Here is a 15,789-nt window from a genome sequence, read left to right on the forward strand (position 1 = left end):
AGCTTGATTTGGAGAAAGCATATGATCAGGTGAGTTGGTCTTTCCTCCGAGCAACTCTAGTGGAGTTTGGTTTTTCCGCTGCTGTTGTTGAGTTGATCATGCATTGTGTTACTTCTTCCTCCATTACTCTCCTTTGGAATGGGAACCGTCTTCCGGCGTTTAGTGCGACTAGGGGTTTTAGCCAAGGAGACCCTTTGCCCATATGATTCATGAAGAGATGGTGCATGAGCGATGGAAGCCAATTCAGATTAGCCAAGGTGGTCCAGGTATTACACATCTTTTCTTTGTCGATGATGTGTTGTTGTTTGCCAAGTCAGAAGTTGCTCAAATCAGGAACATATATAGGGTTTTGGAGGAGTTTTGTGATGCTTCGGGGCTGAGGATTAATCTTTTGAAATCTAAAGCTATGGCATCTTGGTGTGTGGACAATGCTCTTAAAGAGCGGATTACCGCCATTACTTCCATTCCGTTCACAAATGATATTGGTAAGTATCTTGGGTTCCCTATCCACCTTGGTCGGGTTCGCAAGGAGGACTTTGGCTTCATTATTGATCGGGTGACTTCACGGTTAGCCTCTTGGAAAGCTAATTTGTTGAATAAGCCGACACGCATTACGCTTGCGAAGTCTGTGTTGTCCGCTATCCCGGTTTATGTCATGCAATTGAATTGGTTACCTCAAGCTGTTTGTGACCAGTTGGATGCGGTTGTTCGCCGGTTTATTTGGGGTAATGGACAATCGAATGGCCTCCCCTTGGTGGCCTGGGACAAGGTGACTCGGGCTAAGAAGCATGGTGGATTGGGCTTGCGGCGAGCTAGGGAGAATAATGTGGCCATGTTAGGCAAACAAGTTTGGAGCTTGGTGTAGCAGGAGGAGAAGTTTTGGGTGAGTTTTGTCCGTGCCAATCATGTTGTTGGGCCAGCGTTGCTTTCTTGTGCTTCATCTGCGGGTTCTTATTTCTGGCGTTCCATGCTTAAGGCGAGAAACTTGTTGCGGGATGGCTATGGGGTTAGAGTTGGGGACGGCAGCTCCTCCTTCTGGTTCTACTTGAATTTGATGAAAATATATTTATGTATTTCATTAATAATACTTGACTAAAGACTACAATATATATAGAGTAACAAAGAGATAAAAAGAAACTAAATCTATCTAAGTTTATCTCTAATTAAATAGATATCATCTCTATTTAAATAGATACTAATCTAATATAGAGAAGGCTTAATTCCACTTTTGGTCCCTGAAGTAACACGATTGTGCGAAACTCATCCCCTTTGTTTAAAACGAGCAGTTATTGTCCCAAACGTTTACGCCGTGAGCGGTTTTAGTCCCTCCGTCCATTTTCCGTCAAGTTACTAACGGAAGAAGCTGACATGGATTCACTTAATGACGTGGATGACCACTGGTTATTATTGCCATGTGTGTAATTTAAAAAAAAAACCAAAACTAATTAATTCCCCCCCTCCAAATTCACGATCAGATTGGGGATAAATCCCCAAATCTGATGAACCCTAGTGTCTATGTACCAATATACACGAGTCTCCTGGCAAGATCGAAGAGAGAAGCAAGAAGTGGCCATCCACATCATTAAGTGAAGCCATGTCAGCTTCTTCCGTTAGTAAATTGACGGAAAATGGACGGAGGGACTAAAACCGCTCACGGCGTAAACGTTTGGGACGATAACTGCTCGTTTTAAACAAAGGGGATGAGTTTCGCACAATCGTGTTACTTCAGGGACCAAAAGTGGAATTAAGCCTATAGGGAAACAAAACTTAACTATATCTCTAAGATAAGACTAATAATAAATTAAATCTTTAACATATATTCAACAGTTCTCAACTGGTCACCGTTGGGTCGCTTGTGTGACAGGGTCCTGGCTGTTGATATCCATGATGTGGCTCTGTCTTTGAGAGATGTGTTCTCAGCAGGTGCTTTTAATCCGATGTTGCTGTATACTCCGTTACCTCCGGAAGTTAGCAATTTCTTGTTCACTTTGAAACACATTTTCTTTGATACAGGTACACGTGATTGCCTAGTTTGGAAGCCTAATTTAAATGGGGAGTACACTGTCAAGGAGGGATATAAGTGGTTGTCTAGTCTTGAAGCTACTGTTACTGGCGCTGGCTTAGTCTGGAAGGTTCGTACCCCTGAAAATATCTGTGTCTTTCTCTGGCAGATTCTACATGATGCTCTCCCCACGCTCTCCTTGCTTTTGCGACGCAACTTGTATGTGAACGATTTGTGCCCCAGGTGTAGCAGCGGTGAGGACATAATTCTCCATTGCATCAGGGATTGTGTGGATGTCAGGCCGATCTGGCGCGGAACGGGGTTCGTTTTACCTCAGTCTTTCTTCGCGTTACAGAGCTTCAGTGATGTGCTGCAAGAATTTGATGGATTTGGGCTAATCATTGTCTTGGCCACGGCGTGGGTAATTTGGAAGGATCATTGTCGTGCACAAGGTGGTCCGGGAGGCTCGCAAGTTGTGGCTCGTCATTGCCGATGTCTATCGCAGTGAGGTTTCCCCTCTTGTGTCGCGGTGGGTTTGATGGCAGCCTCCTAGGGAAGGCTTCGTTGCGCTTAACACCGACGGGAGTTCGCTTGGTAACCCGGGAGCTGCTGGAATTGGTAGTGTTGTGCGTACAGGGGATGACAACTGGATTCTGGGATTTGCAGGCCATGTTGGTGAGACAGATAGTTTATGTGCTGAGCTGCTAGCTATTCTTCGTGGCCTTACGACGTGTTGGGATCGTGGACTTAGGTTCATTGATTTGTTTTCAGATTCTATGGTGGCCTTGGGTTTGATTCAGGAGCACCATCCTGTGTTGCACCAATATGCTTCCATTATTGGTCAGATTAAAGGTTTGCTTCAGCGTCCATGGCGAGTTCAGTGCCAGCATATCTTGCGGGAAGGGAATGCGGTGGCAAACTTCTTAGCGAAGCAGGGAGCCTCTTCTGTGACTGAGTTTCTGATTTGGGATACTCCCATTCAGGGTACTTTGCGCTTGTTGAGAGAGGACCAAATGGGCACTTTGTTCATGAGGACCTAACCCTCTCCCTTTTGTTTTTTGTTTTTGTAAGCATTTGTTATAAAAAAAAAATGTCAAATTTCAGTAGAAGCTTTGCATGAGTTTGTCTTTTTCTTGTCTTTAGAAAAAAAAAACACACAATATGCTTTGTTGGTTTAGCTTGGTAATATGGGCCAGTGCCAGTAATTTACGACATACACTCTTTCATGCATTTGTTACAATCTAGCTTTGTTAGTATTTACACACCAAAAAAATTAATTACAACAAAACAAACAGTAAAAAGAAGTCCATGTGCTCTTCTAGCTGCCGTCGCATGGTTTCATCTTGTGTGGGTAACCCACGATGGTTCAGTTCACCTTTCCAACGAATTTTAACTGTTCAAATTAATTAATAGTAAAAAATTAAGTTACTAAATATAAATTATTTTACTAAAACACCATTCTCCCTTCACCCTCACCACCCAACCCTTTCTCCCCTGCATAACCATTATACCGCCACTCTCAATCTCCCTCGGCCTACTAACACCACCGTCATGGATCCTCCAAAAACCTAGATCTGAAGTTGCAGCAACATGCAAAAACCTTCTCCTTCATCCAAAGCCACCCCACCCAAAACTCAGTGGAGGCCGCCACTGCCACATGCTCCACATTCTTTGTTTTCCGGCAAGCTCCATCAACAACCACCACCTTCACTTTTTTTTATCCAGCCCCACAACACCTCAAAGACGATGTTTCTAACCTCCAGAACAAAGAAGGAGTGTCTAGCTTCCTCTTGGAAGTTTCTCCGTTGCGATCTAGAGATTTTCCGACGAGCCACCATTCCCTATAACTGACTTTTCCGGTCAGATTCGAGGATTTTTGGGAAAATAAACAACACCACAATGATCCTTGTCACGAGTAGAATAAGGTTCAATGTTCAATTTCTTCGGTCACTGTCACCGTTGTGCCCCGCCACCGATGGTGATTTTTGGCAACTGCTCTGACGTGCCTAATTTGAGAAAAGGATGTTCTTTTCTTGAAGATCTCCACCTCCTATCTTCAAATCCGAGGTCTTGACTTAGAAACGATGAAGATGAAGATGGAGAAAAAGCTTCATCAAGTCTTCCACGGAAGAAAATACTTCTAGATCTGCTCGGATCTAGTGCTTCTTGCATGCTTGTCGCATCCGGCAAGAAAGAGGGAAGATTAGAGGAGGACGTGGCAGGGTGGAGTTCGTGGAACAGTGGTTTGAGACAACAACGCTTGTCATCGAGCCAAACCGAGAAAGGAAGGAGAAGGAAAGAAAGTGAAAAGAAAAAATAGGCATTTTTGTAATGTAAGTGGAGAACGGTCACTGCACCACTGTGATTAATTTTTTAACAAACTCATGGTAGGGGCAACACAATCACACTGCTCCAATTTTTTTTTACAGGCAAATGTTAGTTATTAATTGTTAGTAAATTAATTAATTCACCATGGTTTTAACCCTGACCCTTCACCCTTCAATACCCTTTATTTCCCTTAACTCACCAAGTGAGTTACCCATCCCCCCTCACTGCTCCTAATACGTTCCTGTGTTTTCCTCTTCAGCCACCGCACCGGTTCACGGTCAAACGAGCAGGCCGGTGCGGTGCGGCCCGAGTTATAACAACCATTTTAATAAGTAAATAAAATGTCAAATATTTTTATTAGTTGTATAGCCAACACCACTGGCCCATACAAATTTCAAGTAAAGGCGACAAGAAGTAAAAGCAATTTGAAAAACAGAGGTGGCGGTTACTGAATACTGAGTGAGGAGGAAGCAGCGATGAATTCCAAAGACAGTTGCAGAAGCGAGCTTCGCATTGCGATCCGTCAACTCAGCGATCGATGCCTCTATTCAGCATCCAAATGGTAACGAACCTCTCTCCCTCTCAACCACAAAACCTAAACCCCAATGTTTCCAACTTCCCTTTCCTTAATCGATGCTTCATTGCAGGGCAGCGGAACAGTTAGTGGGCATCAAGCAAGACCCAACGAAGTTCACTCCTTCAAACACAAGATTCCAACGCGGAAGCTCCAACATCCTCTGCAAGTACCGCATCCACGAGGTCACCGCCACGCCGGTTGCCGAAGTTTCGTATGTCGCCATGCCAGTCATGGAGGAGGATGAGGCTGTCGACAGTGACTTGAGGTTCATCTTCCTCTTCTGAATCATCATCTTACCAAGTTGCAATCATCTATTTTCCTAGTTTCTTCAGATATGTGGCACACTCTGCCTTGACATGACCATATCCCTCACATTCATGACATTGAACTCCTTTGCTTTTGTTGGGTTTGTCTTCTTCCTTGGTTCTTCGAGCATAACCAGAGTTCTTCACTATGTCAGACCGCTTGTCTGGCACATTTGGTCTAGGCCTTTTGTCAAATCGTCTCATAACTTTGTTGAATTTTCTTCCAAGCAGTGCTATTGCCTCAGACAGGTTCTCATCAGAATCCTTCTTACTGAGATCATCATCTTCAGTATCTGACACAAATGCTATGCTCTTATTTTTCTTTTCTGATCTTTCATTGAAGGACACCTCAAAGGTTTGTAAGGAGCCAATGAGCTCATCAACCTTGATATTTCTAATATCCTGAGCTTCCTCAATAGCTGTAACTTTCATATCAAACCTCTTAGGTAATGACCTGAGAATCTTTCTAACAAGCTTTTCTTCAGACATTTTTTCTCCCAAAGCAAAAGATGCATTTTTCATGTCTCGCACCCTCATGTGAAATTCAGAAACTGTTTCATCCTCCTTCATCTTCAAGTTCTCAAATTGAGTGGTGAGAAGTTAAAGCCTTGACAATCTTACCCTTGTGGTTCTTTCATGAGTCACCCTGAGAATTTCCCAGGCATCCTTTGCAACAGTGCAAGTATTGATCAGCCTGAACATGTTCTTGTCCACTCCATTAAAAATAACATTCAGTGCTTTTGAGTTACCCAGTGCTTCATCATCCTCTTCTTTGGTCCATTCTTCCTTAGGCTTCAATTCAGTAGTTGAGGTTCCTTCTTTGTCACTTTTCACAGGGTACTTCCAGCCTTTGACAATAGATTTCCAGGTCTTGCTATCAATCGATCTCAGAAACGCAATCATGCGTGCTTTCCAGTAGTCATAGTTGGTGTCATCCAAGATTGGTGGCCTATAAACAGATCCTCCTTCCTTGCTATTGTCCATAATACCAGAAGTAGTTCCCTAGATCTCACCCAAGCAGAACATGGTGTCTGCTCTAATGCCAATTGAAATTTTGGCAGCCGTAGGACAGATGTTTTACCAGATGTCTAAGACATAGACATCTTGTATAACATTACACAGAAAACAACATGCAAATAAACAAGTTAAAGGACAAAATAATAAAATCAACACAAGAGATTGTTAACCCAGTTCAGTGCAATATCACCTACGTCTGGAGGGTTTTCACCCGAGAAAGAAAATTCAATATTATAGATAAATTGTACACAAAAGGTCTTAGCTGAACTACCCCAGTTCACTGCCTTTTCTACCTATCTCTACCCGTGGCTTATTACTTAGTCCTCCTCCTAAGTTTGAGATCCCTCTCACTTTCTCACTCACAATCACTACCACAGTGATTGAACTCTAACAAGAGTAAAAAGACGGATCTCAAGATCACACAACTAACAACAACTCTTAGCTTACAACAATGGCGCAAAAGCTGCTAAGAGAACACTCAATATGAACTCGATATAAACCCTAATCAAAACACACGAAGCACACCTAGCAACTAGATCTTGGGTCTTCATAAGTAGCAGTTTTTCATGCCTTGTCTTCGATGGGCTTGAAAGCACACATAGTCCATACATAAAACAGGAAGTTATTTCAATAACAAATCTGCACAGAATCTTCAACTCGTGTTTTAAGGTGCAGACAAAAACTTCCACAATTATCTTCAAATCAAACCCCTTTGAACCGGGTTTGACAACACTTGATATATTCCTTGACGATGCACAGAAGCTTCCACAGTAACCCTAACTTGATCACTACGTAATCAATACAAAGCTTCACAATAATCTGCCAAGTAACATAACGTTTCCAGGGGACAAATGTCATAGCACGACGTTACAACATCTTGGCACACAAAGTACATTAGCTAAAATGCAGACAACCATAACAAAGGAACAACATCGAAGTTCGTGGAGCGCAGGTTGGAGACAACAACGCTTGTCATGGAGCCAAACCGAGAAAGGAAGGAAAGTGAAAAAAAAAGACATTTTTGTAATGTACGTGGAGAACAGCCACTGCACCACTATGATTAATTTTTTAACAAACTCACGGTAGGGGCAGCCCAATCACACTGCTCCTGAATTTTTTTTTTCATAGACAAATGTTTGTTGTTAATTGTTAGTAAATTAGTTTGTTTACCGAGGTTTGAACCCTTCACCCTTCAATACCCTTTATTTCCCTTAACTCATCAAGTTAGCTACCCATCCCCCCACACTGCTCCTAAGTCCTAATACGTTTGTATTTTCCACTCCAGCCACCGCACCGGTTCACGGTCAGACCGGACGAGCAGGCCGGTCCGGTACGGCCCGAGTTATAACAACCATTTTAATAAGTAAATAAAATTTCAAATATTTTTATTAGCTGTATAGCCAACACCAGCGAATGAATTCAAGTAAAGGCGACAAGAAGTAAGAGCAATTTGAAAAACAGAGGTGGCGGTTACTGAATACTGAGTGTGAGCAAGCAGCGATGAATTCGAAAGATAGTTGCAGAAGCGAGCTTCGCATTGCCATTCGTCAACTCAGCGATCGATGCCTCTACTCAGCATCCAAATGGTAACGACCCTCTCCCTCTCCCTCTCAACCACAAACCCTAAACCCCAATGTTCCCTTTCACTCAATCTCTTCATTGCAGGGCAGCGGAGCAGTTAGTGGGCATCGAGCAAGACCCAGCGAAGTTCACTCCTTCAAACACAAGATTCCAGCGCGGAAGCTCCAGCATCCGCCGCAAGTACCGCACCCACGAGGTCACCGCCACGCCGGTTGCCGGAGTTTCGTATGTCGCCACGCCGGTCATGGAGGAGGATGAGGCTGTCGACGGTGATTTTTACCTTCTGGCTAAGTCCTACTTCGATTGCCGTGAGTACAGAAGAGCTGCTCATGTTCTTCGCGATCAATCCGGACGGAAATCGCTCTTCTTGCGATGTTACGCTCTTTATCTGGTCAGTTTTGCTCCCTCATTTGGATTTTAATAGATCCTGCTTTTTTCAATTAAATGATATTTTTGTAAGAAAAAAATATTTTATTATGTTAAGGTTGTAATCTGTCAATTTGTGTACGAATTAGTTTATTTATGCTCATACAAATAATTTTAAATTCTGGTTGCAACTGCGTTGCGGAATTGTGGACAAATGCGGGTTGAAATAGCCGCAATGGCGGGAACTTCAAAACCCTTTCGCAATTGCGGCTGCGGACCACAAATTATAACCTTACAAATGAATGAGTTGTAGGTTTTCATGTTGATTAGTGGGATTTTATGTGTTGATGTGGTAGTTCTTAAAGGACTTTAATTGTTCATTCAACTGGATGTATCCGTGTGGCCGATGAGTCATTATTGATCTTAAAGGACTTTAATTGTTCGTTCAATTGGGTGTATCCGTGTGGCGATGAGTCATTATTGATGTTAGTGGTTCAGTTAGAGCACTTTAGGGGGGGGGGGGAGGAGAGGAGTATGTGAAGTTAGTGGAAGGGTACGTGTTTTAGTTTAATTTTTGTTGAGAAATTTATTTCAGTTGGGGGATGTTTGTGTTATCTGCTAAATAAATTGTGATTAATTACACTAATTTTATTATATTCTCTATCGGGGGATCAACATGTGAGGAATATTTACTCTTGTAATTGAAGCTAAACTAAAGCCCTGCAATTTATTCTTAATAGAGATGATTAGTTTGTTAGGTTTCAGTTTGTTATTTTGTTGTTAGAGGAATTATTCCCTTCTAGTTTTAACCCGCCCAAGAAAAAATCCAACAGTTGATCATCGTTGAGTAACATCGCTTGAGTCACCAGATGTTAGATCTACTCTCTGCCAAACCCAATGTTAACTAATTTTATCATTGGTAGTGGTAGGAGCATTGGCAGTAAGCAGTGTTAGTTTTAGGTTTGGTGTCGAAGCATTGTCCTAAACTCCATTGTTGTGGGGTGTCCGTGTTTTAGAGCCCATGAAGTGAAGGAAATTAACAGAGCCATATCCTTGGCCTGAGACATGGAGTGAGAGTAATGAGCCAAGGAAATCTTCCAGGGACAGCCGCATAATTTTTTTGCTAATTCTAAATAATTGCAGCTTTGGGAAGATGCAAGTGGAATACCTGGAATGTATTATATCAAAGGAGGGAGTAGCTATGGATGGGAAAAAGGTTGAAGCAATTTTACTTTGGCCAACTCCTAAATCTGTCAAAGCCTTGCATGGGTTCTTACTTCTTAGGCTAGATGGGATAGCGTAGGCGCTTTGCGAAAGATTATGGTAAAATTACATGACCACTGGCAGGGCCAGCCACCTGAGGAGGCTACATGGGAAGATGTGGGAGACAATTCAGCTGCAGTTTCCAACCTTCAACATTGAGGACACAGTTGATCATTCAAGGGGAGGTATTGTTTGGGGAGGTAATAATGAAATGGGAAACAAATATGGAGTGTGTTCTAGAAGGAATATAAGAGACTACTAGAAGTTAGGAAGTTATAGGAGGGTGGTTAGGAGAAGTTAGACAGCTATAGGAGGGTTAGGAAAAAGGGTTAATGACGGGAAGGGTAGACTAGAATGACTTACTTTTGAACCAAGCATAGTTCTTGGACTAGGCTTTGCTCATTGATTTGGAATATTAAAAGAATTCCTTTCTCTAATTTCCTTTCTCAATTTCTTATTCTCTATCGAGATATCAGTGTAACAACCATTTAGCAATAACGTATGTAATAACTCAACAGTTTTATAGAAGAAGCAAAAATAAAATAAAATAAAAAATGAACTAGAATATAAAAGTATGTTTGCCAGTTAAAACATGAGGAAACTTTTAAACTCTTGCTGTTCGAAGAAACTGTTGGTCATATCATATGTTACCGCGTCGCTTGTTACTTTCTCTTGGGTCCAAACCTAAATAAGAACTAGCATGTAATATTATGCATTGCATGGAAAATTCTAAAAATTCAATTCAAATAAAGATAAGTTTTTTTTTTTACCTTGTTATAAGTGTTATTATCTAATTCTAAATTCAAATCAAGATACGCACCCTTTTTCTCTCTAATCTTATCTCCTATTTGAATAAATTTTTATCTCCTTGAGATAAGACATATTCTTCAAATCTTGAAATTTGAATTAAAAAATAAATCTGATCAACTTTTCTTTAATTTTAAATTTTGATTTTTGTTTAATTGGTTACATGAATTCATGAGAATTGAGAGTGATGGCGTGGCTGGCTGAGAGTTGCGAATGATGTGGACTCCTAACAATTGAGAATAATGGCTCTATCGAGTATCGAGCACTCATATGATGCTGTGCATTTTTCTTATAAATTCATGTAGATTGCCAAGGAGTGATGTTATTTTGGAATTTCAAATTATGCCTAGAGCTTGTTTTTACGCATTTCGTCTTCTTCCTGCAGGCCGGAGAAAAGCGAAAAGAGGAAGAGATGATAGAACTTGAGGGACCTTTGGGTAAGGGTGATGTTGTGAATCGTGAATTGGTTCCTTTAGAGAGGGAGCTTTCAGAACTTCGCAAGAATGCTATGATTGATCCTTTTGGTTTGTATGTATATGGTCTTGTGCTGAAACAGAAAGGTAATGAGAATTTGGCACGAACAGTTCTTGTGGAATCTGTGAATAGCTACCCTTGGAACTGGACTGCCTGGTCTGAGCTGCAATCCTTATGCACTACAATTGATATCTTGAATAGTCTTAATCTCAATAGTCACTGGATGAAGGATTTTTTCCTTGCTAGTGCTTATCAGGAATTAAGAATGCATAATGAGTGTTTGTCAAAATATGAATATCTACAAGGAACCTTTGGTTACAGTAATTACATACAGGCTCAAGTTGCTAAAGCCCAGTACAGTTTGAGGGAATTTGATCAAGTTGAAGCAATATTTGAAGAACTGCTTAGGACTGATCCTTACAGAGTGGAAGACATGGACATGTACTCCAATGTGCTTTATGCTAAGGAATGCTCTGCCGCTTTGAGTTACCTTGCCCATAGAGTATTCATGACTGATAAATACAGACCTGAATCTTGTTGTATCATTGGGAATTATTACAGCTTAAAGGGACAACATGAGAAGTCAGTTATCTATTTTAGGAGAGCCCTTAAATTGAACAAAAATTATTTATCTGCTTGGACACTTATGGGTCATGAGTTTGTTGAGATGAAAAACACTCCTGCTGCTGTAGATGCCTATCGCCGTGCTGTAGATATAGACCCATGTGATTATCGTGCTTGGTATGGACTAGGACAGGCTTATGAGATGATGGGTATGCCTCTCTATGCGCTTCATTACTTCAAAAAATCTGTTTTCTTGCAGCCAAAGGATTCTCGGTTGTGGATAGCAATGGCTCATTGCTATGAAACTGATCAGCTTCGCATGCTTGACCTGGCAATAAAGTGTTACAAAAGGGCAGCAGACTGTAATGACAGAGAAGCAATTGCTCTGCACCAGCTTGCAAAGCTGCACGTTGAGCTGGGGCGTCCTGAAGAGGCAGCATTTTACTACCAAAAGGATTTAGAGAGGATGGAATCTGAAGAGAGGGATGGACCTAACATGGTTGAGGCTTTGTCCTATCTTGCAACATTTTGCAAAGCAAAGAAAAGATTTGAAGAAGCAGAGGTTTACTGTACGCGTCTTCTGGATTACACTGGCCCGGTGAGTCTAAAATATTCAGTTAAGTTTTCAATTTGAAATAATTTTACCTTAACCAGTCAATTAATGATTTAAATCATTCTTGCAGGAAAGAGAAACAGCAAAAAATTTACTTAGAGGGATGCGATCAACACAATCTAGTTTGCCTCTCATGGATGTTGAGCATTTTCCTCCGAATTCCCTTTGATGAAGCACTGGGGTTGTGTGCTGCGTCATCAATTTCCGTATGAACATCACAATTCATGGTGATAATGAAAATGGTAAGAATTAGACATGCTCAATACTGCAAAGTGCACTAGTGTGTGTTCATGGTGAACTGAACAAGTGGACAAGCATCATAGCACATTTAAGTTCAAGTGGGGATCTAGTTTCCAAGTACATGAGTCTGAAGTAAGAGCTTTTCTCCCCACTGAAACTTGATTATTGACCGTGAATATCATGAACAGTATAATTTTTTAGATTTATCATATCAAGCAGGTCACATGTTGCATTATTTTATATAGATTGATGACGAAATGATCTCATTTCTCAGCAACTTGATTAGACAATGAATCTGTGAATCACTCCCAAGCACAACTACATGCTTTTAACCCAATCTGTACCTAGCGGGGAAGCTTTCAATTAAATTGGAGCAAAACGCATTTATTATAATTTAATTCTCAAGCGCAATTTGGTGCGGGAGGGGTCAATTAACGCCATCTCATGTTGTTATTCTTCTGCTGGTACTGCTCTAAAAAAATATTCTGCTGTGTTTGCAAATTTGGGGTTCTGAATTGGTGGAGGAAAAACGATTCTTAAAGAGGGTGAAGGAGGGAGGACGCTGTTTGAGAGGTGAAGGCGTGAAACTGTGGAGGAAGGAACAGAGGAGGGAGAATATTGTTCAAGTGTACCTCAAATTACATTGCGGGATGATAATTTTAGTGTACAGCAATTAAAATTGTGGTAACACATTATTTTAATAACTTAATGTGGCTCATGTAACTTGTAGGACTATGTTTTATAAAAATATGCTCAATGTAATTGTAGTAATTAGAGAGATATAGTTAGTTGTAGGTTTAAAATTTCCTCCCCTGTCAATTATTCTCTTCTCCACAAAAAACTGACAAAGGAAGGTAAAAGTGGGAGGAAAATGCATCAGAAATTTTCAACAATTACATAAATGGATTCAAGTAAGTGACTCTACTTCTTTTGTTAAAATAATAAGCGAGTCTCATAGAACTAAAAAAATTGATTTAGTTTTATTTTTTATGATAAAAACCTTAAAAAGTCATACAACACAAACACGAGACAATAAAAAAGGTGGTATAGATCTCTTAGTTTTTTTTTTTTGAGAGAAAATGACAGCTTGCAACTTGAGAAAATATCTGACTCACATGGACATGAAGACAAAGTTTAAGTGTGAATATTTGAACTTAAATCCGAAGTGTCCCCGTAGTACAAATCAACTAATTGGAATCTTTGTAGGAAACTTGCGGTATTTGAGATTCGATCCAAAGAAACAGCGAGTAGGGGAATGGTGCCCTCCTCCTCCTGATCTTTTGAAATTTATGTTGATGGTGCTTCAAAAGGAAAATGGAAATGGAGGAGTGAACTACAACTGTAAAGGTTTGGTTATTGAGTGTTTTCCAAATTTGTGGGGGAGTGTTGGGCTTTCAATTAAGGCTGGGGTGTTAGCCATTTTCAATCCTTTGAAATTCTGCGAGGAGTTTGGATTCAAACACTTTCTCACTAAAAGCCCAACCATTGCTTTTTAGACTGTGTTTCGCCCTTGAACAAAATTGTTTAACCAATTAAACCAAATTGATTTTTTGATTGGTGAAACAGAATGTGAAATGAGCTCTAATAAGTGTTTATTGACATTATATACTTATTAGGTTGTTTACCCAAACACATCATATCAAAACCTTCGAACTAGCTTTTTACACAACGAAGGTTTCACAGACAATTATGAACATGTTCGTGAACATCATCAGATTTATAACTAAACCCAGATGGGAATTATTAAGAGGTTAAGCCAATACATTAAAATCAGAAGCAGATTTATATTTGTTTTCTTCTTCATCCATGGTATCACTCATCGCTCTCCCTCTAGTCTCCGGCAAGAAAACTCCAAACACCCCACTACACCCAATTGCCAACCCAAAAACCCCATAACAAACCACTCCACTTCCTCCACCACCACCGGTACCCACCAACAAAGGACTAAACACGCCGCCAAACACCACCGCGAGCCTCGCCATGGACAGCGCTGAGTTCCTCACACAAGTTGGAAACAACTCCGTGGTGTATATGAGGTAGATATTAAACGAAGTACAAGCACTGAAAAACGATATCAACTCAAACCCAATCTGAACCTCACTTGATAAAAATTCCATCACCGACATCACACTGAAAACGCCACTAATGACAGTGAACGCTAGAAGCGCGATTCTCCTTCTCAACTTGTCAATCATGAAGAACACAACCATGGAAGATGGTAGCTCCGACACCGCGTTAAACGTGACGCTCAAGTAAAGGTTGAAGGACAAGTTCCCAAGACCAAGCGGCATGCCGTAGTACACCAATCCAATTCCAAAACCCATGGACATAACCGCCAGTAACCTTGTACAAGACCATTTTTTCCGCAACAAAATGTTAAGCGCTGAGAATAAGTCCACGTTCAGGTTCTCTTCTTCTTGTTGGGGGAAAATGCTATTGATGGCTAAGTTAAGATTGCTTTGAGTGATTGAGGTGATGATTTTCAATGAAGCTAAAGCTTCTTCTTTCTTTCCTCTCACAAGAAGCCACCTTGGGGATTCTTGAACGAACAACTTCACCAATATGCAATACAAAATGGTGGGAATTGATGTCCACAAGTAAAGGTTTCTCCATGAAGAGTTTCTGTTTATGTAAGCCATAGCTGGGAGGGACAAGAAGCCTATGGTGAAAAGGAAGAACCCGCAAACGCTTATTTGAGCTCGTCGTTTTTTCCCGACGAGCTCAGAGGCTAGGACAAGCGATGAGGTTCCGATGGTGGCACGGCCGAACCCGGATAAGAATTTGAGGGAGGAGTATATCCAAATGTTGGAAGAGAACGAGGCGAGAAGAGAAGAGAGAGACATCATGAGGCATGAGAAGAAGAGCATGTTCTTGCGGCCGAGCGAGGTGTCGGCCAGCGTGGCAAGAACGAGCCCACCCACTAGGCAGCCCATGAAGAAGAGTGAGGCTGGGAGCCCCGTCATCACGGGGCTCGCGCACTCCAAACCCCATTCAGATATGATGGAGGAACTCGTGGGTCTATCCCAGGCCCACGAGGTCTTCTCAAGGGTGCACATGTTGTTGCTGGTGCTGCAGGATTCGGCAGCACCAGCATCTTGTTGTTGGGTGCAGTGCCACGGCGGGTGTGCGTCGGTGAAGACGGTGATGAAGGTTTGTTGAGCATCGAAGACCCAAGCGGAGGAAACGAGAAGAGCTTGGAGGAATTGTGTCCAGTTGAAGTCGCCTATGACCTTTTCTATTGTGGAGCCAAGAGAAGGAAGGTGTTGTTTGTTCGGGGATGATGGCGGTGGTTCTGTGTCAGAAGAGGTATTGGATTGGCAGAGAAGAGGGGTTGGATCTGCCATAAAAACAAAGAGAGATGATGGATAATATTAAATAAAAAGAGCTTGCTTCATTATAACTTCACAAAGGTTTATAAAGGAGTGGAGAATGAATACGGATACATATGAAAGGATAATCAGCAATTCTTCATCACTCATTTTTTCTTTCATCTTTTATGTACCCGCTTTTTCTTTCTATTTTTCACATCTTTTCATATTATATCATATATCACATTTTTTAATTCTCTCTTCTCTTTTTATTTCTCTCCATAAGTGAAAGTGTAGAAGTGTGTTCATGTCATTTTCGATGAAAAATGTACATACAATGGATA

The 15,789-nt window shown here is 41.2% G+C and overlaps 2 protein-coding genes across 2 annotated transcripts; one reads left to right on the forward strand and one right to left on the reverse strand.

Annotated features, from left to right (window-relative positions):
• Positions 1-7,634: 7,634 nt before the first annotated feature.
• On the forward strand, positions 7,635-12,372 carry LOC130745162 (anaphase-promoting complex subunit 8). Its single transcript, XM_057597304.1, has 4 exons — positions 7,635-7,815; positions 7,895-8,201; positions 10,632-11,882; positions 11,968-12,372. Exons 1-4 carry the CDS (start codon positions 7,730-7,732, stop codon positions 12,064-12,066), a joined length of 1,743 nt encoding a protein of 580 aa, XP_057453287.1. The 5' UTR covers positions 7,635-7,729; the 3' UTR covers positions 12,067-12,372.
• A 1,340-nt stretch (positions 12,373-13,712) lies between these two features.
• LOC130745163 (organic cation/carnitine transporter 3) lies at positions 13,713-15,582 on the reverse strand. Its single transcript, XM_057597305.1, has one exon. The coding sequence runs from the start codon at positions 15,479-15,481 to the stop codon at positions 13,889-13,891; it is 1,593 nt and encodes a 530-aa protein (XP_057453288.1). The 5' UTR covers positions 15,482-15,582; the 3' UTR covers positions 13,713-13,888.
• Positions 15,583-15,789: the final 207 nt, after the last annotated feature.

Source organism: Lotus japonicus, chromosome 3 (genome assembly GCF_012489685.1).
Source record: "Lotus japonicus ecotype B-129 chromosome 3, LjGifu_v1.2".
NCBI classification, from domain to species: domain Eukaryota; kingdom Viridiplantae; phylum Streptophyta; class Magnoliopsida; order Fabales; family Fabaceae; genus Lotus; species Lotus japonicus.

What these genes read in the sequence shown, in the direction of transcription:
- LOC130745162 (XM_057597304.1), top strand. Translation starts at nt 7,730, where the DNA reads ATGAATTCGAAAGATAGTTGCAGAAGCGAGCTTCGCATTGCCATTCGT. An exon ending in CTCTACTCAGCATCCAAATG is followed by an intron (nt 7,816 to 7,894) that starts GTAACGACCCTC and finishes TCTTCATTGCAG; the next exon opens with GGCAGCGGAGCAGTTAGTGG. An exon ending in TTCTGGATTACACTGGCCCG is followed by an intron (nt 11,883 to 11,967) that starts GTGAGTCTAAAA and finishes TCATTCTTGCAG; the next exon opens with GAAAGAGAAACAGCAAAAAA.
- LOC130745163 (XM_057597305.1), bottom strand. Translation starts at nt 15,481, where the DNA reads ATGGCAGATCCAACCCCTCTTCTCTGCCAATCCAATACCTCTTCTGAC.